General features: G+C 40.3%; 1 protein-coding gene across 2 annotated transcripts in view; it reads left to right on the forward strand.

Annotated features, from left to right (window-relative positions):
• The window catches only part of helz (helicase with zinc finger), a 53,975-nt gene that overhangs the window by 15,483 nt on the left and 12,071 nt on the right, over positions 1-26,421 (forward strand). For both annotated transcript variants that reach the window (XM_041933159.1, XM_041933160.1), the window contains exons 13-24: positions 1,993-2,119; positions 2,248-2,460; positions 3,937-4,067; positions 7,015-7,194; positions 9,401-9,502; positions 11,361-11,539; positions 15,706-15,824; positions 17,594-17,739; positions 18,647-18,794; positions 20,754-20,937; positions 21,868-22,096; positions 23,160-23,448. In XM_041933159.1, coding sequence (XP_041789093.1) covers positions 1,993-2,119; positions 2,248-2,460; positions 3,937-4,067; positions 7,015-7,194; positions 9,401-9,502; positions 11,361-11,539; positions 15,706-15,824; positions 17,594-17,739; positions 18,647-18,794; positions 20,754-20,937; positions 21,868-22,096; positions 23,160-23,448 — 2,047 coding nt within the window. The remainder of the gene's footprint in view (positions 1-1,992; positions 2,120-2,247; positions 2,461-3,936; positions 4,068-7,014; positions 7,195-9,400; positions 9,503-11,360; positions 11,540-15,705; positions 15,825-17,593; positions 17,740-18,646; positions 18,795-20,753; positions 20,938-21,867; positions 22,097-23,159; positions 23,449-26,421) is intronic.

A 26,421-nucleotide genomic window follows, 5' to 3' on the forward strand; every position in this document is an offset into this window, starting at 1 on the left:
AGCTACAACCTCATTCTGGCAGCAAACCTACACTCAAAGTAGCCTTTTGCAAGCTACTGACAATTTGTAAACTGGAGTTGAAACTTTTGCAAAACAACCTCCACTGAAAGACAGGAAAACTAAAGTGCACTAGTATAAATAAAAAGATATTATAGAAAATTTCATTCCAAATATTTCAAAAATTATGGTTCAGAGTGACAAAATAAGCTTAACTCAAGTTCCACTTACTAGCATTTCATGGAGCTTTCAGTCAGACCTTTAAGAATTGTAATACACATACTTGAAAACTAATGAGTAAAAAAAAGACTTCAGTGACTGGTCGGACCCGTTGAGTAAATGGACCTCCTTTATTAGTAAATAACAATTGTAAGTAAAGAATACACTTCAAACAACTGCTTGTTGTCTTTGTCCTACCTTACCTGACACAGTGACTGTTAAACAATTGCTGATTGATAAATATAATTTAGTTTTTGTTGTATTATATGTATAATAATAATCCAAATTTATATATTGATTGTTTGTCATCTGATAACTTAATTAGTAAGTTAAGTAAGTATAAATGATTCTTACAATACATAACCACTATGGACCCTTTATGTTATGAGATGGCAACTCACCACAAGGTGTCAGGCTTGACCTTCATTTTGAATTCACTGTCAGAGAGAGGGGAAGGAAGATGGGGGGCGGGGGGCGCAGCGAGAGAGAGTCGCAGCTTGACTCACAGTTCCAGTGCAATTTCGCAACATGTGTCTAAGGTGATTTCTTAGAAGTAGGTGAAGAAAATCGTGTTTTCTTCCTCCAGAATGGACACTTAATTTTTGCCTTTTTTAAAAAAACATTCCTACCTGCCGCTCCACTGGTTGAACTGAGTGTGACAGCCTTGCTGTCTGTGTTTGTCTTCATGTTTCCCTCTCTGAGAGTACAGCCGGAAAGCTGATGCAAAACCATAACAGGAAACCTCAAGAGTCCCTTTGGTTATGAAACACCACTGATTTGCAAATAAATACAGAATGTATTAACTTATCTGTGTATGTCAGTCACACATCAGAGTTCATCACCAGTATTGCTTCCTGTTTCATCATTTCTGATCCAGCGGAGACCAAGAGACAATCTTAGAGAATCTGGAACTGAAGTGAATATTTTCCCAAAGTGCTTCAATTTTCCACTAAATACTTTCATGGATAACCTTTGTTCCAGTGGTTGTTTGTCTCTGAGTGACAGACATATTGAAAATCATTTCCCTGCTTTTTTAGGTTCCTCACTTAAAGTGTTTTATTTAGGTGACCTTACATTTCTAAGAATTTGTAAGGCCTTCCCAAATGAGAGTTAAAGAGTATTTTTAGTGATTTTCTTCTGAACCCATTTTGATCATGTATTTAACTTCAGACCTTGTGAAAAATGCCTGTGCCCGTTTGGGCTTTGTCTTCCCAGTGGCGAATGCACAAACCTGCCAACAAGCAATGCCCAGCTTTGAAGTGATCATCTCTCTTGCTGTCACTAATCTGTGCTCACCTTAGCTGTGTACATCTGATTTTCAGTGTGCTGCCAATATCAGTGGATGGTATGCAGGTTATTATTTGGCCACTATAGTGAATCGAAACTCAGGGAATGCTCCAACGCCTGAGGCATGCATGTGGTCGGACTAAGAAAAGTTTATCATACATTTTCAGTGGGTGTGTCTGAGATTTGTAAGGTAATCACACTGACTCCTCTTACCCATTAAAAATTACAAAACACTTTTGGCTATCAAGTGGAGAATCCAGACCCGCTTGTCTTAAGAGTAAATGTACAATATTGCCTGAAGTGTGAACGTACAGCAGGTTAAGGAAAAGGCTGAAGACACTCATATGCCTCAGTCACAACAGAAGATATTGTGGAGTTCATTGATACCACAAAATATTATTGTGATTGCCATCATTTTTTACAGTGATTTATAAACTCAAGCTAGAAGTCTGCAACAGCATAACAAGATGTCCACGTTTGTTCCCCCAGGTTTAACATCAAAGTGAACCTCCAGCTAGTCACCAGCTTTATGCTGACCGGCATTTCTGTTGGAGCCAAGTATGCCCAGAATGGACAGCTCTTTGCACGCTTCAAACTTACTGAAACACTTTCCGAGGTAACTGCATTGGTTGCACTGGCAATTGTGATAAACTTGCCACGTTGATTTCTGCCTTGTCACTCTTAGGTAGTGTAACAACAGCTCGCTAACTACCCTCAACTTTTTTTTTTCTTTTCCAACCTTAGGACACATTGGCTGGGCGGCTAGTGATGACCAAGGTGAATTCAGTCTTGCTGCTGCCATTTGGCCGCGAAGGGTACAGCAGCCAGCCGCCTCCTGGGGTCAAAGAGAGAGTGTATGAAGCTGTGATCGAGGAGAAGACCAAGGACTACATCTTCCTAAGGATCTGCAGGGACTGCTGTGAAGAGCTGGGACTACTGCCTGACAGAGAAATACAGGTATGGACTACACCAAGGGACAATGAGACACTTCCTGTCCCGCTGTCATTACCAGGTGTTAAATAAAACTGGTGGCTTGACAGGAAAGGAATAGGCAGGCGAATGATCCATCGTCAGTTAGCATCTAGCTCATGATCATTTCCACCCCAATGTTTTGGCCTTGAAAATTCTTTGAGGGATCAGAAGTTCACCTATTAATTAGCCTGTTCACAAAAGGTTACAAGGCTTTGTCTCAGGTTCTCTGGTTCTGAGAAGAGCCCCCGTATTGGATGACTCTACCTTTGTCAGCTTGTTATTTTTCCCCTCCAGCCTGAACGTAGGCAAGAGGAAACAAGGCGTTGTGTTCACAGTTATCAAAACAACCCTCTTCCTATCACTGTTGGAGCATAGTCTTCTTACTCTTCTGCATACACGGCTCCTGTCTGCATACGTGCTACAGTCTCATTTCGCTATCTCCTCTGTGGGTTCTTACAATATTCCCCACAGCCTTGAAGTTTCATCCTCTTCTCACTGTCGCATTTCTCAGACTTCCCTGCTCTTGTTTTTGTTGTTTATTTCTCTTTCTTGCTTTGTCTTTCTTTGCCACTTCCCTCTTTACTGTGTTCACTCTTGTTTTTAGTTTTAGTTTATTTTTTCTCTTCTGATATTGACACTCCTGTCCTAAAGGCATTACATATTTTACAGTATACCTGTTAGGAGCCTTTTTCTGTCTGTATGATGAAGACAATGCCCTCCAGCAGTGGAAACAAAATCTTAGTGATTTACATAAAACAGCTTTAAGACAAGGGATTAAATAAAAATATAAATCGCCAAAGGTTCTCCAAGACAACCTCGGAGAAAAAGAAAACTTGTTAAGCTGTGGCAAGGCCACTGCTAGCTAAACGTGGCACCACATTGTGCAACAGAGACTTTTGTTGGGGCGTTGCACGTGTTACTCCCCCCTGCCCTGTCTCCCAGTCCTTTACTGGGAAGAATCTCCATACCGTGATGGTGACACCACCGTGATTCAAAGTGTGTATGGCAGTGGCCAACAGATGAAACACCTACACATGTTTGTATGTCTGTATGTCCGTATGTATGTCTTTCTAATTCACCTCAACTCAAGATCTGCTGTGGGTGGGCTTCATTCAAGGTCTAGAGACACCTCAAAGAGACAAAGAGTTAAGAATAGGATTTATGGATGATTTATCTGGTAATATTGAGGTCTTGATTGGTTGGTTTAGAAAATACTTTAAGTTGAGCATGTAGTGTGTTGCATACATTCCATGCAATATTTAGATTTAACGTGGATCATCAAAAATGAACGATTTCCATCTGATCCAGAATTCTGCAAACTTAACAGAAAGTGGTTTCTTTTAAGGCTGTTGTATTGGATTGAATTATAGTGCCTTTGGCCTACAGATGGTTATAGACGAGTGGGTAGATAAACTGTTTGATTTGCTGCTTTGTAAGCTCTCTGTGTTGCCTCTGTGTCAGGTGGAGCTACAGTTCCAGCTGAACAGACTGCCACTCTGTGAGATGCACTATGCCCTGGATCGCATCAAAGATAATACCATCCTTTTCCCTGATGTTGGCCTTGTCCCCACCATCCCATGGAGCCCCAACAGGTGTGTATTCCACCATGTGTATTGCAGAAATTTGTTATACAGTGAAGGCAGACACCAATATTTAATGCACATTTTATGGTTTTCATCTCCTTTGCGTGTGTTGTCTTACTTGACTGATTCTCTGGGAAATCTGGGATACAGATACACATGGCAGACTGTTTCTCGGTGCTGTGTGGAAGTGGGAGCAATGTGAGTGGATGTCAGAACAGCCAGTGAGGGACCTGTCACTGTTATTCAACCACTATACAGTTTTGACAAGTGAAGCAACGTTAGACCAATAAAGCAATAATATTAAAGCTATAATAATGACAGAGAATTTGTAGAGTTACAAAGTAGGGATAACATTTAACATTTAATAATAATAATAATAATAATAATAACAACAACATGATTTGCTACTACAATCATTGCAAATGTGTTCGTATGTGTTCAGTGACTTTTTCTGTACCAGTACATTGTGCAATTTAAAAAAAAATCAAATTCTGCATGCTTAGAACTTTTTTTTTTTGGTTCTGTATCATGAAGTTTGCACAGAGCATGTACACACATTCATGCATAGTAAATCCTGCTAAGCTTAACAGTTATTATACAGAAATTCCTTTAATTCCTGCACATCATATTAGCTTGACAAATACCCTGACAGAGGAGACACTGCATCAGTTCGAGAGTTGACCGGTTATGCCTCGCCTTGCTGACCTGGCGGCCATTCTGAAACGCTGGCAGCTCTTTGCAGCTTTAGATATTGCTCTCTGAAGTTGGACAGGTGAGGGAAGCGAGGCAGTAATCTTTATTGATGAGAGCCAAATATAATCCCCTGTGATTTTTAAGGCTGCTGCTTTATCTGGGCTCCAGAGTATGATTGATGTGCACTTTTGTTTTAATTGGATTTTGGATAGGTGAGGGTGTTTCATTAAATGTGGACCAAGGAGTGAGTTTATCTAAAGTTTAAGTGCACAGTTTCTTTATGGTGGTTGTTTGAGTTTTAAATATCAGTGTGCAGGAAGATACACTTCAGGTATAAGGTATTCTGAAATATTGCAGTGCATGAAAGTATTGCATCTTGATTTTGTGGTTTGAGGGTGCACCGTAGTCTTATATAACATTAACATCTTAATATCTTAGCCATCTCAATAATCATTTTGGTTTTGAGCAAGATCACTAATGGGAAATTGGGACATACAGAGTGACAAATCAAAAGCTTATGCGTGAGTAGGCCTCAAATTTTCACAATACACAAATTCAACCAATGCATGTTTAATGGTTAGTTTATGCTATGATTAAATGAGCATACTTGTACCATTGTATAAAAAGAAGTATTGGCAAGATGAGCATCAAATGGACATTTTACATTACAATCTAGTGCCTTAGATTTGGTGAGTGTACTTTAGCATTACTGCAACCAGATGTGTTTATCCACTAGTCATCTGTATGATGGCAAAGTGTGTGAAATTAAATTCATTAACTTTCGTAACTGAAATGTGAGGCATTATTAACATTTTTTTTAACATTTTTTTCTTCTTACCTGCCATGCTGTTTATTCATCTAGATTGTTTTGTGGTGACGTGCAGAGGTCTGGAGATACCAGCTGTAGAGATGTCTTACTTCTCTCGATATAATGGAATTAAATTGAAATGTCTCAGTCAAGGCATCATTACACATGTACTCAAGATATTTCACAGACCTTGTTGTAAGCAGTTTCATGTAGAAACTGTGTGACTGTGTAGAAAGAAGTGTACACCTTGCACCAAAACAATCAGATGGATAAGTAGCACTACAGGCAAGGGGAAAACAATGTATTATTGATTTGGGGGTGAACTGACCCTTTTAGGTAAGAGTGGAACCCCAACAAAATCTTGCTTCATATGTAAATGATACTTTATTAATTAAAAAACATCTCATGTCCACCAGAGCAATTAGCATGAAGTATTGGCATAGTTTGGATACCAAAACACAGTATATTAACCTTAAGTACAGAGACGGTTGATTTGTGTATTACCTTCTGCCCTACCCTTTGATCTCATTCCCCCGTAAACACACACACACACACACGCTAAAACACACACACACACGCTAAAACACAGAGACATCTCCCAGCCCCCCCCCCCATGTCTCAGTTGGCGCTCGATCAATTGGTGTTGGTGCATTCACAGCTTCAGAGGGTGCAGTCTTCATAATGAGGACAGTGATGGTAGGAGACAAACTCAGACACATACAGGCACTACATGCACAATAACTCGCCTTCACGAGTGTATGTGTGAAATCTCATATGTGCATCCCTCCCTCCTATCCACCTAGATTGTTTAAAATGCACACATACACACACATATGTGGTCTGCATAAAACAATAACAAAACAAAGTAATAGTTCCACAAATGTAAGACAGACCCTCAAAGTATGAATGACTCTGGGTACTCACAGCTTGTGTGTCCTTGGTCTGAGATGTGTCCGTTGCATTGATTTATGTGTTTCTGACTTATCAGGCTATAGAGCAGAATGTATATACTGAGGGACTGACTGAGTAAAACAATTTTTGTTCAACCTCCCTCACAGCTTACCAACTCTCTACCCTTGTTGTTTCGCTCTATCTTCACCCTCCGCTTTTCTTTCCTGCACAACTCCACATCTTCCACCCACATCCTCTTCCCAGCACCCCACCAATCACAGCCTCTTCCCAGTAACAAACTCTCAGTTGTCATTTTGATTCTATATGTGTGTGCATACATTATCTGCATTCTGTGCAAGAACTGCTCTTCCTCACTTTATCTCTGTCACGCTGAAGTTAATTAGATTATGTTATGTTCAAAGCTGTTACTTGTTTATGATTATTTTAGTTTATCTGCTTGAGAATGGCTACATGGAGAACACCACCTCCCCAAAATTTGTAGGTTAATTGAAAGTTAACCTAATGATTCCTCTAACAAATTCCCAATTCTCCTTCCGCCCTCAGGCAGTGGGATGAGCAGCTGGACCCCCGTCTGAATGCCAAGCAGAAAGAAGCCATCCTGGCCATCACCACACCCATCTCTGTTTCCCTGCCCCCAATACTCATCATTGGGCCCTACGGCACTGGCAAGACCTTCACCCTGGCACAGGCTGTCAAGCACATCCTCCGCCAGGACCACAGCAGGTCTGTTTATGGCTTTTCTTGTGTTTTTTTGTTTCAGGGTCTGTTGCATAAATGTTTACGTTTGTTGGTAACTGGTAGGGAATTTACACCGCCTTTACAATCCCTTCCCATTCCTTACCTGCCTTGACAACCCCAAACCTCCCTTCTCTCAAATTTCCTTATTGCTTGGTCGAAGCATGTGTGTTTCAGACTGAATTTCTTCAGAAATAAAATGTTTGCTCTGAGAGGTGGGAGCACTGTTTACTTAGAGCACATGAAAGGTGTGTGTAAAGATGGAATGAAATTTCAAGTGTGTTCACATGTTGTAATTGGTGTCATTCTACGTGCTGGGAAACTCTGTACCTATGAAGTATATGGTCAGGGTTGGTATTTATCAACAAACCAGACATATTTGTTGGTCATTTCGTGGTATATGGCAGTATAAATGTTACTGAACAATCTCTGCTCCTTTGCCAGTTTATTGGGTACACCTAGCTAAAAATAATACAGTCTTATACAACAGTCCTACAATAAACCCTACCTTCATGAAGGTTATAATGTTCAGTTTTTGTAAAAACTAATTTGTAGAGGTGGTGATTCAGCTTCAACTTATTCTTTTGCGATGCTGTTGAATAGTAGTGCGATATTGTGGGAAGTGTTTGTAATGTTGAATGTATCCTTGATTTATGTACAAGAAACACCTCTCAGTTTAGAGCTGTACAATTCACAGCCTTGCTGGTCATGAATGTAACTAAAACATTACTGACAGTCCCTCTGAAATAATTTGTTATTGAGTGTAACCGATGTGCTGTTTTTCTGAAAGGAGAAGAAGTTTGGCATCAGTCATAAAAGCTTCAGATGGCGAGGGAGGTCAGTCAGAGGGCATGATTGAGGTGGCAGGGAGATGGGGGTGGGGCATGCAGTGGCTTTGTTTTAGCTTCAGGGCAGTGGCAGCCTTGGGTTTGACATTAAAAGTTTAAGAAACACTGAGCTGCGATGTGTCAAGTCGTGGTGTGTGTGTGTGTGTGTGTGTGTTGTGTAATGTGTGGGCGTGTATACTTAGGAGCATGCATGTGCCATCACTCGGGGTATGGAGTGCTGGTCGTTGGGATGAATGTGTTTCATTTGTGGCCGATGCACAGGGTGAGTTTGATAATCAACATTTTTCCTGGGTTGGAATGGATGTTCATGCAAACCATAATCTGATCAATCAAGCTATTTCACTTCAGTGGGCTACACAGCGCTGTCTAACAATAAAACATTGCAAGATTTTCTTCCATTGGCATTTTTCATCATTAGGTAGCTCCCTCACTGTGTGCAGATACCCACAGGAAATTCTTCAGTTTCTTGTGTTTTAAGCAAGGCAGTGTTGCACAAGCACATAAATGGCTCCCTTGTTTTTATGAAAAATGAATGCAATACCATGGACGTGTCCCCTGAACTGCAGCTAGCATTTTGTGTTTTAATAAGGGAGAGGAAGTTTATATACTGTATGTGAGGTTAAAGAAAAAAACTGCCTTTGAAAAATGTGTAGCAATGTAATATTCATTCCTCATTTCACTCCAAATACATTTAATATTCTATCTTTAGGATGAATTATAGATATTTTAAAAGCCAAGACAAGGGGAAGTGACCCCTCTGGACTGGAGCCTCATGCTCATCATACTGTTAAAACGATGAAGATGTTGTATAAATTGCTGTTCGATGCACCTGATACGTGTTATTGTACATGTTCAGTGCTCGAAGCTTTCTATCTGTCACTGTGATGTTTCACCGCTGTTTAAATGGGTAAAAGACAGTTCTTAGCACAGCTTTCAATATTAAAAAGAATATGGAACTGGCTTTGCTGTCCTTCTATCATTGTAATTGCTGATTTCCTGCTGTCGATCCACATGATGTTGAATTAATATAAAAATCATTTGTGTTTCTTTTACTGCTTGTGTTCTAAGTTTTATTGTATGATGAGCAATGGAGTATTTTTTATAAATAGATTTTGTTCAGTCCAGTCAGAGATTAATATTTGATTCAAAGCTTTTAGCTCAATAAAATTGATTGGTTGATAGACCTTATCTCTCACATGCATTTCATTTTTCATAAAAAAAAAAAAAGTCCACACTGTCTCCTTGTGATACCTATTCAAGCAGATAGTTTTGGCTTTATGTGTCATGTTTTTGAGATGTGTGTACCATGCCTCATATTGGAAATTGTTTGTCTTCTGTCTCTACAGGGTCCTGATCTGCACCCACTCCAACAGTGCAGCTGACCTTTACATTAAGGACTACCTTCATCCTTATGTTGAAGCAGGCAATCCGCATGCCAGACCTCTCAGGTAGGGAGCACACTTTCTTAAAGAAGACACAAGGTCAGAAACATGCTTTGTTCTTTGTGTGTGTGTGCATACTGTGTACGACAGTTGAAATATACATTATACTATGCTGTAATAGCATTAATATCCCAATTTACCTCCAGCTGACAAGAAATGAAAAGTTGACACATGTGAAAAACTGTGAAAATACACATTGTAGTACATTTCGTCTCTACAGCCCCCCAAAGCACACTCTTGTGCTGCAGTCAAACATAGTCATGCCTTTAACCTCATATTCCAACGGCCCACCTGTGCCAATCACGATCTGTCACGTGGAGTACAGCAAGCTGAGGAGTCAATAACAGTCTGACACTTCAAACCAAGGATTTCAGCAATAATAGTGCTATTACGCTCAATTTGTGATAAAGTGATGAATATAGTAAATGGCCTCAATATTAAGATATATAGCCAAAATATAGGTATAAATACCTTATATATGCATATAATTAGTGAAACCTTTATTATAGATAGATACAGATATATAGATATTATAGATTGTAAATATATAAATATGGATTTCTCTAGATAGATTCATTTATATAAATGTGTAGTAAACAGACATTTTTTTGAGAACGCCTAAATACACCATTAGAGAAAACATGAAAATATTCAGTTTCTGTGGTATTGTTATCAGTTTTTATTGAACTCAGACTAGGGTATGGCTTCATGCTGTTGTCCCATTGTGTTCTCCTCATAAGTCCCAGGTATAGTCATCTGAAAGCATCTATTTGCAAAAAATATTATTAAATACTATTTCAGTGCGTTCAAACTACTAATACTCAATGCCAGTAGTACTTACAGTGATTCTGCTGGGAATAAAAGTTCAGAGTATTATCAAAGCCAGGCATGTACTCAAAATGGTTCAAGAACAGCTATCAGTTTACTTTGGGAATGTCTTTGATCTGCGTTAGGCTCATTTTTACTGGAATGGTTTAAAGCAGTCATCTATTGTGAGCCACTTAAAGCCCCTGATCTTGTCAGTTCTCTGGTATGTATAGTTAGGTTTAGTTTTTTTACAGAGTGAGTTAATATAGCCAAAGAGAACATATCGGCTTATACTTTGAATTAGAAAATATACCCTGCTTCTAAAACTGCATGTATTAAACATTAATCAGTGCAGTTAAATTGAGTCTGTTGTATTCAGTGGCTGTGGTGTGTCTGTCAGTTGAGACCATCCTAGCCGGAGACCATCTGAATGGCACTCACTCATCTATACATCAATTCGATTACCAATATTGGAGAGCCTGCAGTCAGAATAATTCATCCGTATAATACAGAAATTGTTTAGTTGCTGGGCTGTTTTTGCCCCCCAGGAGTGACAGGCAGACATCTGCTGACTTTGTAAATGTAACTTTAAGCCCTTCCTTCCCTCCACCTGCAGGCAACAGACACATTCTCAGATACATGCAACTTGTTTGCTCTGCATCAGTGACTTCTAATCATACTTCAGCAACCCCAGAGGTCACAAAGGACAGGAAGACAATCTCTGTATTGATGCGAGCTATTGATGGACCATAATGCAGTGAAGCTAAATACCCTGTTGCACTTTTGATAATTGACAGTCATTCTTGGAAATGCTGGAAATGGTTAAGTGAACTAAATTTAGAGAAAGCAGGTTCATGGAGGCTGGGCACATCAAACAAGTCGCACAATAAGCTTGTGGATTGAATTAAACAACATGTAGATCAAAACTAGCGCTCACTGTTCATTTCATTCACAGGGCAGATTTATATGTCCAAACAAAGATGTAAAGGGGACAAACATCGCACACTCTGGGTTGTATTTCTCTCTCCTGATGATGCACTTTCATCTCTCTCTCCAGGGTATACTTCAGGAACCGCTGGGTGAAGACCGTTCACCCGGTGGTCCAGCAGTACTGTCTCATCTCCGGCACACAGGTCACTTTCCAGATGCCCACAAGGGAGGACATCCTCAGGCACCGCGTGGTGGTGGTCACCCTCAGCACCTCCCAATACCTCTGCCAGCTTGACTTGGAGCCCGGTAAATCAAGATTTTAAGTCATCTCAATCCTAGTGATGTTTGTGGTGAGCAGTCATTACGCTCAGCAGCTTTCATTATATTTTCCAATTCAGCTTGGAACCTTATAATACATGGAGATCTAAGAATGTTTTAGGTCCAGCAGGGTTTGCCAGGTGCAGATGGATTAAACATTTTAAAGTGCAGCTGTATCTTCTAAACTTCATGAGAGCATCAGGTTAACTGAAAAACACCATGTCCAAAAGATTACAATATGCATGCAGCTCAGTGCATTCATTCTCCTGTTGTTTGGTCATCCCCAGTGGCTCTGATATCCTGTGTTGGCAGGAGCCCACCATGTAGAGGGATGGTCTGGAACTCATTGAAGTTGTGTAAAAGACATGGAAAACAAACCTGTTTGTCATTGGAGGCTAATAACTGACTCTAATGTGTCAGCAGAGGGGGCTTTGTCTGTTGCTTGGGAACACCATCTGCCTGTTTCCAATGTACTCTAGATCATTAGCCCTCCTCCCCACGTTTCATCTCTGCAGCTCTCCCGGTGTTCAACGGTGATGAAAATCGTCAGGAAAGGAGGCAATTGGGAGCCAGCGAGTCTACTAAGTAGCAATAACAAATCTCTCACCCCAAACACACACAGAGTCCCCCAAAAACATGGTCAACCTGTTATCTATGACATCTTTGGTTTGTAAATTTTCCTCTGTCTTTAGATCCACAAATGTTGTTTCGGTGGGTGCCTTCTAATGTTAAGACACATGCATGCTAGGTGGACCACCTATAGATACGCCCTCAGATGTCTTCAGTTAGCCCCTGAAAAAGAATGATTTTAAACATTACTACTTGAGCCGCGTCATTGTACAAAGCTGTTTTCTGACTAATGCAAGAATACCGGCCAAAATAACTGACTCGTGACTCGCCTGCTGCATCATGCGGTGCACGGCCATTATAATCAACTGAAGCTGCTACACGGATGGTGGAACCTGCGTGGCCATCACTCTGCTTGTCTCTATTTTTGTGCGGCTGGTCTTTGTTTTTCTCTCCTCAACAGGTGAAAACCCATAGAACTGTGTGGAAAAAAAAATAAATAAAAAGAGTACAATCTGTTGAAAAAGGTTTAAATAAATAGGCAATGCAACACAGCAGAGCAACCTTCTGGGTGTTTTTACATTACACATTGAAATATGTCAATCAATGTGTATCCTTGTTAAAATGATCTGCATAATCAATTCTGTACCAGCTAATAAAGCCTACACTTCCAGACCCTGCATAACCTACTGGAGTTATGAGCACTTTAAAGATGATGGTGTCCTTTCACTTTTTAGCAGATGTGTACTGAGACTGAGGTGAATATTGATCTGTCTGCAAGCTTCAGCCTGGTGATAAAGATTCAAAACAACACCTCGTACTGTCAATAAGGGAATGTTGCTATCTGAATTCAGGGGCCAGAACACATCCAAGAACATGATTAAACATTATATTACTGCTCAGAGCAGAAATATTTTGTGGGAATGTGTTAATTAGAGTTTGGCAAAGCTTTCAAACCTCATTGTTACACAGCTTGTTTTATGGGAAGAGCTCTCCGCGCTGACCTTTCACACTCACAGATTACAGTCACTTCACTTCTACAGTGTAAAAAGGGTAGAAAGAGACTGTGAAAGGGAGAATGTGAGAGACTGGGCGTGTGAGGTGAAGGAACTGCCATTTATTATTAAACAGCCCCCCCCCCCCATTATTAGCCCAATGACAGATAGCAGCGACAGAAATGTAATTTGGACTTCTGGTTTAGAGAGAGTTTCCCCAAGGTGAGCAGCCACTGTATGTCCCATGTGAAGCATTAAGCCTTATGTTCCTTCATGTCTGCCACCATCTCTGCCTCCTTCTTTCCCTCCCTCCTTAGCTCTCTGCCTCCCTGCCTGGGGGAACATTCCCATGTATAATGACCTACGTACATTACAAATGGCCTGAAAGAGAAAGTAGGCAGGATGCAGAAGGGCTTCTGTTGACGACAGTTTAAAGGAGGAGTCAACAAAAGTGCCTGGCCTCAATAATTAACCATGTGCTATAAGGGGCAGCACACCTATATGACTTCAGTTCCCTTCAGCCGCATTGTTGGGCAAGTAATATTTTATGCAGTGATGATAAAACTCGGAAAGCGCGAAGCAGGCTGTAACAGCACTGTTTGAAATGATGTTTCCACCAACATTTCTTGCTATCAAGTCAACGTGGTGAATAACTGCAGCTTGGATGTTCATTCATCCTGTGTATAATCTACTCAGAGATCACTCGAGTGCATAGTTTTAAGTATATGCCTATCATCCAGAGATTACTCATGTGCATGATTTTAAGCATATCACACCCCGTCTTTGGAATGAGACCTATTACGACATCTAGCAATCTTTCTTTACCATCCAACAAATAGTACAACACTTCATTGCATATTTAGTCTGTTTTTAGTACAAGATTTTCCAAAGACGTTTCCCTCCCACCTTTGCATTGCTTCTCTGAATACACTTTTTGTTTGTTATGTCACTTTATAACTCCGTAAGGACATTTGTCACTTCATAAGCTCTAATAGATGAATCCAGTTATACACATTCTGCAAACGTATGCAGAAACATGGGCAATTGTAGCAAATTCTATGCCTATTTATCAGTGCCACAGTGGAGGAACAGTGCTAGTATATCCTTCAATGAGGTGAACACAGTTCAGAGAGAGCACTGGTTTAAGGTTTTATATTTGTGGGGGGATCAATATGTTTTGCAGGCATTCGTTCAAAGGCAGATACTAAGGAGTGAATGTCGCCTCAAATCAAACTGCTCCACCTCCTTTCTTGACAGCCCATGTTTCTGTTGTTTGTTTACTTTTTGTCAGTCCCTGAGTTTATTTTGTTATTTTCAACCGTCACATTTCATATCTACATATACTTTCCCGTGGAAATGATGTTTGGGCTTCAGAGGCTGTTTGCTGGTTGTTATTCAGCCTCTCTCTCTCCGCTCCCTACTCCAGCACTCATTTGCTATGCCGTTTCATCCCCTCCCTTCATACTGCCGAGCGTCGTTTGAGCTTTTTAAGTCAGGGTTAGGCTACTGTTCAATCCCTTTCAAAATGTTCACAAAACCCTGCCCTTGGTTCGCTTAAGAGAAGGAGAGGAAAAAGTGACTGAGTGGATGACACATTAGTGATGGTTACAGTGTTTTTATGCTCCTGGTGAGCAAAATTCTTGTTCATTAATGTGCCAAAGTAACACTGGAAAAAATGTTGGGAGCTGTGGGTATTTGTAAGAATCGCCTGATTCAGCGAGGTTTACTTGGCTTTGATTACATTTTGAGTCATTTTGACACATACTCAACGTTGCAGTTTTTTCTAGATGATAATGTGCACTGTTTAAGTTAAATATAAGCAGAATCTTGTGAAATGACTTCTCAGGTTTGTGTTACTGCAATATCTCAACATCGAATGACACAGATTAGAGGTGACACAGCTTCTGTCTTAGTTCTCTGTAACAGTTTTGAATCCAACATGCTCCCTAACATTTCCCTCACAGAACTCGAAAGCACTACTGTAGCTGAGAGGGTTATACACATCAACACATAAAATACAAGCAGCAAAGAACACACAAATGATATTTATGTTTGTTCCACATCTTGCATTTACAGCAAGCAAACAGCAATTACTATGACAAACCATTGTTGGTAAACAGTTTGCTTGCAGATCAATCAGTCAGACTTCATTTGTTTGGTTTGTTCATTGGTTTGTTTATATTTACATTTTTCACAGTTTTTATTTACATTTTTCACAGCTTCCCAACTTTTTGGAATAGTGGTTCTACATTATGAAGCTATATATCCTCACATTTCAAAAAGTACAGATATTTTACCCTTTATTCAGCCAGTCGTTATGTCCTTGGATTGGCTAAGGATAGCAATATGTTCTAGCTGAATACAGGTTGATCTTAAATGTTTGCCATTTATGTTGCTTCTTAAGCTGCTTTTTTTGGTACATTTTTGCAATATCCTTCAGGAGATCTTTGGGGAAAAAATCCCAGTTTGTTGTTAACAGGATACTCAAGTGCAAGTGCTTTTTTTGGAGCAGTGCAACTGTACATATTGAACATATATGTACTTGATGTACAGTTAAGTAAACTGATGTTGGTGTCCTTTCTGTTTTGGCAGGGTTCTTCACTCATATCCTATTGGATGAAGCGGCCCAGGCCATGGAGTGTGAAACCATCATGCCTTTTGCTCTAGCTAGCAAGACCACACGCATCGTGCTGGCTGGAGACCATATGCAGGTAAGTACAAAGAGCCAACAAGGGCAGTTCAAAATGGGTCGTTTGAATTAATTTAGACTTTCTTGAAACTCCTTGTTCCTCCAGTGAAAAATGCAGCATTTCTGTCCTTATTTTGTGAACCAGATGATGTAAAAGCAGATTTTAGGTCTTGGGTTCGTTCTCTCAGATTTGTCTAGACTTATCCTTATGTGCTAAAATAAATCAAGAGAGAACTTGGATGTAACACTGTGACATCAAGTAGAAGTAATAACTCCATTTGCACTTTGCTGTGGATTAGACTTCACTCTTCCCTGCTTCACATACAAAAGAACAGACGGCAGCCACTGTCGAGCTGTGGTTCGGGAGACCACTTCAGCTACAGATAACACAAATATTAACTCACATCAGTCAAGCCAAGACGTGGAATTAAAACCATATTTCCTCCTCTCCTGGTATCAGACACAGGCACCGGATTACCAGTTGTGGATGAATACGAGGCAGGAGTTTACCATGCTACAGCTGCTTTAATTACGTGATCTCTCTCTGCTATTTCTTGGAGTGAGGAAAAACAGATTTAAAACACAATGTCCACCTGTGTATCCATCTGTCTCTTTCTCTGTCACTTTGCCTCACACTTTTCTCCATCCACCTTTATGTCCTTTATAACAGCTTGGTCACTCTGTGGAAGGAAAGTGGTCCAACGAAGGATGTTGCCCTTTTATATTTCTCTTCACTCTCTCCTGTCTGGAATAGCTAGATAAATAGTCAATGAACTCTAAGGCCTCTATCTATTGATTGTTTGCTTTCTTATTGACCAAGCAGAGCCTCATTAAAGCTAGCTGACCCTCTTTCACTGTCACACTTAAATTAAGATTCAGACCTAAGATAAATATCTGTCTTGTGGGGGAAAAGACAGATGGTATCATTGTGTGTGTTTGTGGCGAATGTGTGTGGGTGTGCACAGTTTTGCAAATGTGTAACATCATTTGAGTCAAAGCACATTGGGATGATGGTCACAAACCTGGTCACAAACAAATGCACATTTAAATTGTCTAGACTGTTGCAGGTATTGGAGGAGTTACTGATTTATGCTTGATTTATTCACTTTCTGTGGTTTGGTATCAGGCAATCAAATATTATTCTGCCTTGGCAACATTTTCAGGTTTGTCATGTTCTCAAACTGCTGCCAAATGACTACAAGTAAATTCCACTATAATCACTGCACCTGTAGGTCTGTTTGTTTAGTGGCACACACACTGGTTGGAAGAGGTTGGAAGTCACAGTGGGAGAAACAGCTCGTTCATCTGAAGTTCTTTAAAACAAGGATATTTGTCAGAGCAACCAGGCATTTGGAGTATCCTACCAAACTTATTGACCAGTTCCATGAGCTATGGAACCAGAGGAACCAAACTGAAACTAAACAGGGAATTAGAAGTTAAAGAAGTGGTTGTATTCTACCATCATGTCAAAGCAGCTGCCATGCTTGGGAAATTTGGTTTGAGATTTTTGAAAGCACATGACATTCTTGTAGACCTGACTTGAAGTACTGCCTGTGATTTCATGTGATTTAGCATAGCTTCAACCAGAAGTGAAAAAGTAATGAATGAAATCACCTGAATGCAGTGTTTGGTGCAAATTGAAAAACTTACAAACAGCTGAAATTTAAAGTTGAATACAGGAAAAAAAGTGATGATGAGAATGGTAAAAGAACCTTTGTCATGTTTTGAAACTGACTTTACTCTCCATGTCTCCCTCCCCCCCATATCCATTCCGTGTCCCTCGATTTGCAGCTGAGTCCATTTGTGTACAGCGAGTTCGCGAGGGAGCGTAACCTGCATGTGTCACTGCTGGACCGGCTGTATGAGCACTACCCCCCTGAATACCCTTGTCGCATCCTCCTGTGCGAGAACTACCGCTCCCACGAAGCTATCATCAAGTAGGTGTAAACCCTCAACACTGCCCTGTGTCAAAACTGTGGGAGGAGAGGCTGAAAAGGTGGAGGAAAAGATGAGATGAGAGGGAGAAGAGGGGGTGGGAGGAAAGAGTCAGGAAGAAAGGGGGAAACAGAGGTGAAGAACTGGCAGACTTGGGTTGTCCAGAGAGGAAAGTGGGGTCATTAAGCGATGTTTGAGCTGACAATAGCTCTGACAAAACGACACGGGGAGCTGTGTGGGTTTAGATGTATCCCTACGGGTCAGGTGAACTCTACTTTGAATGCTCAGCAGACATGAAGGAAGGTTTATACTCTTCATGCTGTCCACAGTGGCAGAGAATGTCCTGCATCTCAATACTTGTGAGTTTACTTTAGCACAGTTCTGCACGGTGCATGCTTTCAAGTTGTTACCTACCTTTTCAAATGGGTCTAGGTGCACCTACTGTGTTTGGTAAGTCAGTGCAATGCGTTGCCAGGCCAAACTGCATTGTAATGCAGGAAAAGAAAAACAAAGTATTCAGGTTTTTTATTTAAAGAAGATCAATTTCTATTTGGATTTTGAGTTATAATGGTTAGCACATTATCTCTTCAAAACCACTGATCTTTTAATAAGTTTGTTATTGCAAACTCATTTTTTGTGAACAAGTGCTGTTCACTTCAACCTTTGGTCAGTATTCCAAGCTTTCTCAAAATCTCAGTGATGCCAGGTTATATTACAGGAAATGTGTATAAAATTATGTACAAGACAGAATTGCCCCAACCCACAATCTCCATCAGTTCTTCTTGGCTTAAATTATCAGTCATTACAGATAAATATCCTGCACATACTCCTTTCTCATATCCCCCTCTTTTTGCTTTTCTTTTTCTGCTTCCCTTTCTCCTACCCCTTCGTCCTCTCCTCTTTCTACAGCTACACATCAGAATTATTTTATGATGGGAAGTTAATGGCAAGTGGGAAGCAGCCCTCCCACAAGGACTTCTACCCTCTGACCTTCTTCACAGCCAGAGGAGAAGATGTGCAGGAGAAGAATAGCACTGCCTACTACAACAATGCTGAGGTATGGATCTGAAGGATATTGCAGAAGGGGGTGAAGAGAGGTGCTGCAGCGATGGAGTGTATGAGAAAAATAAAAAGCATGCAGTCATTTTCTAGTAGACAATCAAAATACAAGTTTGAACCTGAAAATGAGCATAATATGGGACCTTTGAATTAGTTAAGCACCTGCGCTTTAATACAGCATTTTCCAGTCATTTGCCTTGGAGGTAATGTTTTTAGGAATTTTATTTCAAAGAAAAAAAAAACACATTCCACTTTGATAATTTGCCAGTGATTTGCTAAATACATGGTTCACATTCAGAAGTAAACTACAATACACAATGCTCTGCTCCCTCCCTCTGGGAAGGGGACACCTATCAAAGCTTTAAAACAGGATGAATGTTAAGTTAATCAGTGTGAACTACTCCCACATATTGATTCAGTTTGGTTCAATTAATTGATGGAGACTCGTGCACTACATCTAATCTGAAATGAACAAAAGCTTCACTCTTTGTACTGTGAGGTAAATGAGCTTCATGAGCGTGCTCGCATTCTGATAAGAAAATATTTTACAACTAAAACTAACACTTCATCATCAGACAGAGTCAGTCAGGGCTGCCATGTAGGAAAGTTGCAGCTTCTGTTTCTCACATGTTGAGAAGCTGATGTCAGTTTTTTTTTCCTGTTTAATCCACCTGAAAACACGCTGTCATCTCAGGCTGCATTGGAGTTGGTCTCCATTGCTCTTGCCTCTGTACGTGTATATGTGCATAAATCACCACAGCTGCGTCTCTCTGTGAAAGTGTCAGTATTGGCAATCTACAACAATGACAATAGAACAATTTAGAATAGATTATTTTCCTCAAGGTTTTTACATGTCAAGTTATGTGGAGTCGTTTGGCTGTAGATTCTGGTTGAATAAATCCGGATTTGGTTAATGAAATAAAAATTTCATTCAGTTAAGTTTGGTTGCCTGAACTCAAAAGCAGAATTATCATCTGAAACAGCGCTGTTTATTTTGTCTCATCGCCACAAATTGGAACACTCATTGTCTTAATAATTATAATGATCATAATTGAAGATGAAACCCATAGAGACCATCAGGGGCTACAGTTGACACCCATGATCCATGATCCACTGACAGTCCAAGCCGTTGATTGGTTCCTGTGTAGACTCACTTGGTTGTGGTCATTGGCTGAGTCTGTCCCCCGACCCTTTGATGACATGCTCCAGCCAATTATACCATGGATGCTTCTTGAGTTTGCTCCCAAACTGTCAGCAATGCCAAATGAATTATCTCCCATGTCTTTGATACAGCACCCATATTAAACCATTCGCACCATTACCATAATCTTCTGAAATCAAAATGCATTGAGAAGGGAAAAAAAGCGTGTCCATTTGTTTGTCTTGTGCAAGTGTCTTTAGTGGGCTTAGTTTCCAGGAGAAGACAATATTCCCATGACAGTCCAAAGCTTCTGGCAGTAAGTGGAAGCTCTGGGCGGGAATTGGAACTGAAAAGCTCATGTGACAAATCGTCAATAAGGATGCAAAATACCAAATGCTTTAATAAGTAATATCTACCTCACTCTAAAGGTCATTAAACCAAAAATGTTATTTTTCATTTAGCAGTGCATAATGATGTGGAATACTTTGCTTTTCTGGAAAAATTGGAAGCCGCCTTTGTCAGCGGTTTCACAACACATCCATTTTAATCAAAGCCACAGTTTTTTATTTTATGGGTTGACATTGATGCCTTAGTGCCACACAGCACTTAGGGTCTTCTTTGCTCTTCTTATATTTTGTCCCCCACTGTTTTTTTTGTTTTTTTTTTTACCTGGCTGGAAAATATCCCTCATTCCCCGACTTCCCTCGGTTCTTTTCAGGTCAGGTGTGTGTGATTGTGTAGGGGTGGTGTGAAGGGAGCATGGATTTGAGCCTTGTCGTCACCTCTTTCTCTCATGGTGTTCCTCCATCTCCTCAGGTATTTGAGATTGTGGAGCGGGTGGAGGAGTTGCGCAAGAAGTGGCCAGTGGCCTGGGGCAAGCTAGACGAGGGCAGCATCGGAGTGGTGTCACCATATGCTGACCAGGTGTTCCGCATTCGTGCTGAGCTCCGAAAGAAGAGAATGCATGAGGTCAGCGTAGAAAGGGTGCTCAATGTCCAAGGTGAGAAAAAAAACAGTGTATATGAACTAGTATATCAATACAGATATTTTCTTTCTGTTAATTTAATAGTTTCTATCATAATTCTTCAAAGAAGCGAATTTGAAAATTGGAAGAAAGCAAAAATTCAAACATTTTAATCCCCAAGTGTCTTGTTAACATCTCTCCATGAAGCTTGTGTCACACATTTATGTGTGTGAAATAATATTAATGCCTATTTCCAGTCAAAGTGATGCTTAAAATGAGAGCTATATTACGCTCATGACAAATCCCTACTATCTTCTACTGCAGTTAGTTATCATCCTCATATCAGAGAATAGAAAATATGTGTCATGGTTTCTTCACCCAGTCTCTCCTCTGCTCCACTCTCATGCATGTCCCACTTGTATTATATTTAGCTGCTCTCTACAGGTCATTAACGTCCTTATTAATCACACATGAAATGTGTGGCAGGCATGCCAGCGCTCACACACACACAGGAAAACTGCACTCTGTTTAGATTATTTTTGTTTATGTGTTCGGTCAGCAGCCTCTTGAGTCATAAGAAGATTCTTATAATTATTGCTAGATCCCCTTTTTTTTCTATTTAGTCGGTTCCAGTGATTTGACTCTCCCCTTTATTTGTATCAACACATTAGCTTAGGGAAACAGCATACAATTAATTTTCCAGAGTTTCCACTGCTATGAAATGTCATTAAAGCTAAGGGAGAAACAAAGTTTACTTTTCGTTCATTGCAATATGTTTTTTTGCTTAACTCTTATTAAGGAAGATACATGCTTCAAAACCATAACCGTTATCTTCCATGTGTTTCCAAAGCTCTAAAATAGAGAAGTTAAACAGAAAGTTTCTAAGATGCTTATTTTTATGATATGTCTCAATTGTATGTGACTGCTCAGAGTATTTAGGAACTTCATAATGAAAATTGTTTGCAGGCAAACAATTCCGGGTGCTGTTCCTCAGCACGGTGCGGACGCGGCATACCTGCAAGCACAAGCAGACAGCCATCAAGCGTAAAGAGCAACTAGTTGAGGACTCGACTGAGGACCTCGACTATGGATTCCTCTCCAACTACAAGCTGCTCAACACAGCCATCACCAGAGCCCAGTCCCTGGTTGCAGTTGTAGGAGACCCCATAGCACTGTGCTCTGTTGGGCGCTGCAGGTAAATACAGCCTCTTTTAAATAAAGCCTTCTGTAACATTGCAGATGTTAATGCAAAGTGACAGTGCACCCAAAAGGAGCACAAAACTTCAAACACTACTGGCTGCCACCCCCCCATTTAGAATGAGACCCCCTTCTCCACCTTGCATCTCTGTAGCATCTGTCTTTTTTGCCTGTGCAACTTGTCGTGGCATGTCAGGTCTTTTGCTGTTGTGTAAATGTTGGCCTGCAGAGGAAGAGCAATTGAAGTGATGTGTCCAAAGTAGGCGCCGTGTTTGACCAACATTGAACCTCCTCCCAGGAATGAAAGAGCTTTGTCAGTGAGGCAGCTGCAGGAAGTGTTAAGACACAGTCTATAGGGTGTCGCTTAGGTGAGTTAAGTTATAAGTTAAGGATTCACTCCTACTCATCTCTGTGTCGTAGTTCAGTTTTACAAAGAGAACTGGTTATGCGATGAGCTGCAGTTGCTACTTGCTAATATGTTGAAACAGAAAAAGACCTGTTGTACCTCCATATGTTAATGATTTACATGTCACACACTGTAAATGTTAGCACACTGATATTGTGGGTTGTCATCGTAGTTGTCTTGTACAAATACTCCTGTATGCAGACCAATATGACGTCGAAGCAAAAAATAAGTAATTCTTTTTAACATGAGTTTCCATCATTTTGAATTTTCACATGTGTAATGATGAGTTATTTGGTTGTTCTTGTGATTGTATGAGACCACTTTTTTAAACAGTCTGATGACACATTATTGTTGTGGTCTATGCTCTTTTTATTCTTGTATTCCTACTGCTCCTGTTTTGCCTCTTAGCTGTAATGTCCTTTCCCTTTAGTGTGCTTCATCCCCTCTTTTCTCTTTACTAATGCTTTTTCTTCGTTTGTTTTAAACGGACATGATTTTTTATATTCAGACCCCAAAGAATAAATTGTTACCCTGCCAGCCAGAACAAATCAACAAGATGATCCATGAAACACTCCTTCATAACATGGAGAGATAAGTGAGACTAGAGGTAAAACATCTCACCATTTGTTGTTTCTTCTTTTTTGCCCCTTTTCAGAAAATTCTGGGAGCATTTTGTTTCCATCTGCCATGAAAACTCGAGCCTACATGGCATCACCTTTGAGCAGATCAAGGCTCAGCTGGAGGCCCTGGAACTCAAGAAGACCTATGTCCTAAACCCACTGGCCCCAGAGTTCATCCCCCGCGCCCTCCGACCCCTGCAAGGGCACCATTCTTCTTCACAGGCCCTCCATCCCCACCATCATCCACATCCTCAGCACGCACAGCCTCCCACCAACAAGCAGGGTCCGCAGCAACAGCAGCAGCAGCAGCAGTCACCCCCTAAAGTAAGGCGTTTCTGATCAATCAAAGCACAGTGGCATTTTCAGTATGACATTAAAAATCCTGACACTAAACTGAAGAAATTAAGGAAAAAGATGCAAGAAAGGCTGATCTAAATATATTCTGTCAAACAATGGCATTACTAGATATGCGTCTGCTATTTTTCTTCTGTAAATACTGAAAATAACAATGTGGAGTAGCACATCTATAGAGAGAATAACAGAGAGAGAGCAGGGAGACAGAGTGGGGAGGCAGACATGAAAGAAAGACGTGCAGTAGAGGGTGTTTTGAAATGCTGAAGTGTTGTTGGATTTTCTGTGGTAATGTAATATGCTAGGTAACCATGATTAGTTTGTGGAAATAGTAAACAAATAATCAGAAATGAATTGAGTGCTTCCTGTTTTTATAGAGGAACAATGATAAAAACTTGCACAAGCGAGCACAAATTATTAAATGAAACAGGAAATTACTTTATGGTCATTTATTTCAGACCAAGAAAAAACGGATAGCAAATTAGCATCACAGGTTTGGTATAAGGCTGCGCTATTTGATTGTCCTGCTCGGCCTATTTGTGTGTGTGTGTCTGTCCTCGTGTGTCTGCCCTGAGGTAAAGGTTAACGAAGTCACTGCAGCTGCCAACCTGCTGCCGTCACCCACTGAGCTTAATGAGCCACAGCTCCGCACCATCAACTGGCTTTAGAGACGTACACACACTTTCTCTCTCTTTCTGTCTCTCTGTCTTGCTCTCGCCCCCTCCCCTGCGCACGCACACACACACACACACACACACACACACACACACACACACACACACACACACACACACCTCACACTATGCTGCCAGTATGCAGTATGTAATATATGCTTTCCTTCAGCATATACAGCATGTTGCTAATTTAAAGGTCAGACCATTCTTAATGTCTCCGTACATGGCTGATGCACACTGTGGTATGCCGCCAAAGTAATCCATTCAAATGTCATTTGATAATAGACTGATTCCTAAACTATAAAAAGTGTCTCACCACAGCTTCCAATAAAAGCTGTGATGACGGGTTGAATGTTTTTACTTTAGTGCGCAAATAATCCAAATAATCAGGCTCAGTTGTCTCAAGTTACTATAGTCTTTCACAGCATTTACTGTGAGCACAGAAGAATCAGTATGTGTAGATTTTGTCCTTTTTTCCACAGTGCATTAATCTTAATCCACTATGATCCAGTGTGATTAACAATCAAAACATTAAAATAGTCAGACAAGACTGCACATGTTTTGTATTTGCAATTACTTGTAAAGCACATTCATTTAAACCGAAAGCTTGCATTATGTTCATCGTTGGGCTTCCGTTTAGGCAGAAATATGTGCTTCAGTGGACTTCATATTGTGACGAGCTGCTTTCTGACACAGATGGTGTTTTGGGGAATGTATGCAAAACTATGACACTTGGGGTAAAACTCACGTTAAGAAGGTTTTTGTAGTTTGAGCTTCGGAACAGTTTGTGGCATTTTAATTGAGGAAATATGATTAACAAGTCTGTTGCCACTTTTTTAAAAAGCAATTATTGCTTCTTTTCTTAATATGACATTATTTGTAAATCAGATCTAATACTTGAGGTGTATCGACTTAGCAGATATTCTTGAGTGTGTGTTTCTCCATTATAATCTTTCCTGTATCCCTATTTTTCTCTTCAACAACCTACAATCAGCACATCAACACATCACTGGCAGATCAAGTGTGCCATTAAGAACCAAACTATTACTGCTGCATTTTGACACCCAAAGGATTATACACATAGAAACTAGAGTCATTTTCTCTTATTTTTGGTTTGTTAGCTTAGCTGAAAAAATAAAGGTTAGTGTAAATAACGCGTAATTTCATCAACCAACCCTTGTGCAACAGCCAGCAGACATCTGGTATTTTTAAGACCCAGTAAGCAGTGCTTTTCACTCTCAGTAGACCCCCTGCTGTTTGAGAAAACTGATCACATGAGACCAAAAACAACATCCTTGGTGGTCTTTGCCACTATTCAACTCAATTTTTATAGGATGATTTTGCAGCAGCGTATCTATGACTAGATCAAATAACCACAGTTCTAGACTGTGGGCACCATTTTCAGTCTGGTGTGTCTGGCATTGCTCAGTTAATGTTATGCCTTAAAATAGCAGCAAGGCGAAGCTGCATCTGCGACAATATCTCTGACCTCAGGCAGTTTCAAGAAGGGGATCCTACTCCACTAAACACTACATTGCATGTTTAGTGTAATTAATGCAGAATCACTGTTTTCTGCAGAGACAGACTTTTACACTTGGCAGTTTTATATTTGGTTGCTAAAGGTAAATTAAACCTTTTTACATGTAGAACCACAATACTTGACATCTCATGTTGTTTATGACGTAGTTTGGCTGCTCCTCAGGTCAAGCTGGAGGACATGCTGCCTCGCAAGTATAACTTTAAGACCTGTAAATATTGGCTTTGCTGCATGTGAGGTTGTCAGGAAAGGAGGCCCTGACAAATTTAACTTTTTTTTTTTTACTGAACTTAGCGTGTTGTTGGTACGTGGGCTCTGTCGTATAGAAAGGGATCAGCATAGTAAGGCTGTCTTTCAGAATATGCACTTATCTAATACTGGAATTACTGCATTCACAGCCTTGTCTCTGAATGTGTAATTTGCAGACTTGGTCTCATTTTGCTCAACAAATGACCTTTACCCTAATTTTCTTGTTGTTCTGTCTGGGTTTGTAGAGGGTTGACAAAAGTATTAATCAATTAATTGGTTGTTCAAATTAATTGTTTTCCATCCTTTGTTCATAAGTAGTAGTAGCCTCAATCATGAAAAGACAAGTGTAGTGTATGAACTCAATAATAATTCAGTGGAATTTTCCAAGTAATATGACTGAATATAGGGTTCCTACAAATAATACCAGCTTTATTTGATATCAGTGTTGCAACATAGTGGATTACATGAAATGCATGACTTATTTTA

Source organism: Chelmon rostratus, chromosome 3 (genome assembly GCF_017976325.1).
Source record: "Chelmon rostratus isolate fCheRos1 chromosome 3, fCheRos1.pri, whole genome shotgun sequence".
NCBI classification, from domain to species: Eukaryota; Metazoa; Chordata; class Actinopteri; order Chaetodontiformes; family Chaetodontidae; genus Chelmon; species Chelmon rostratus.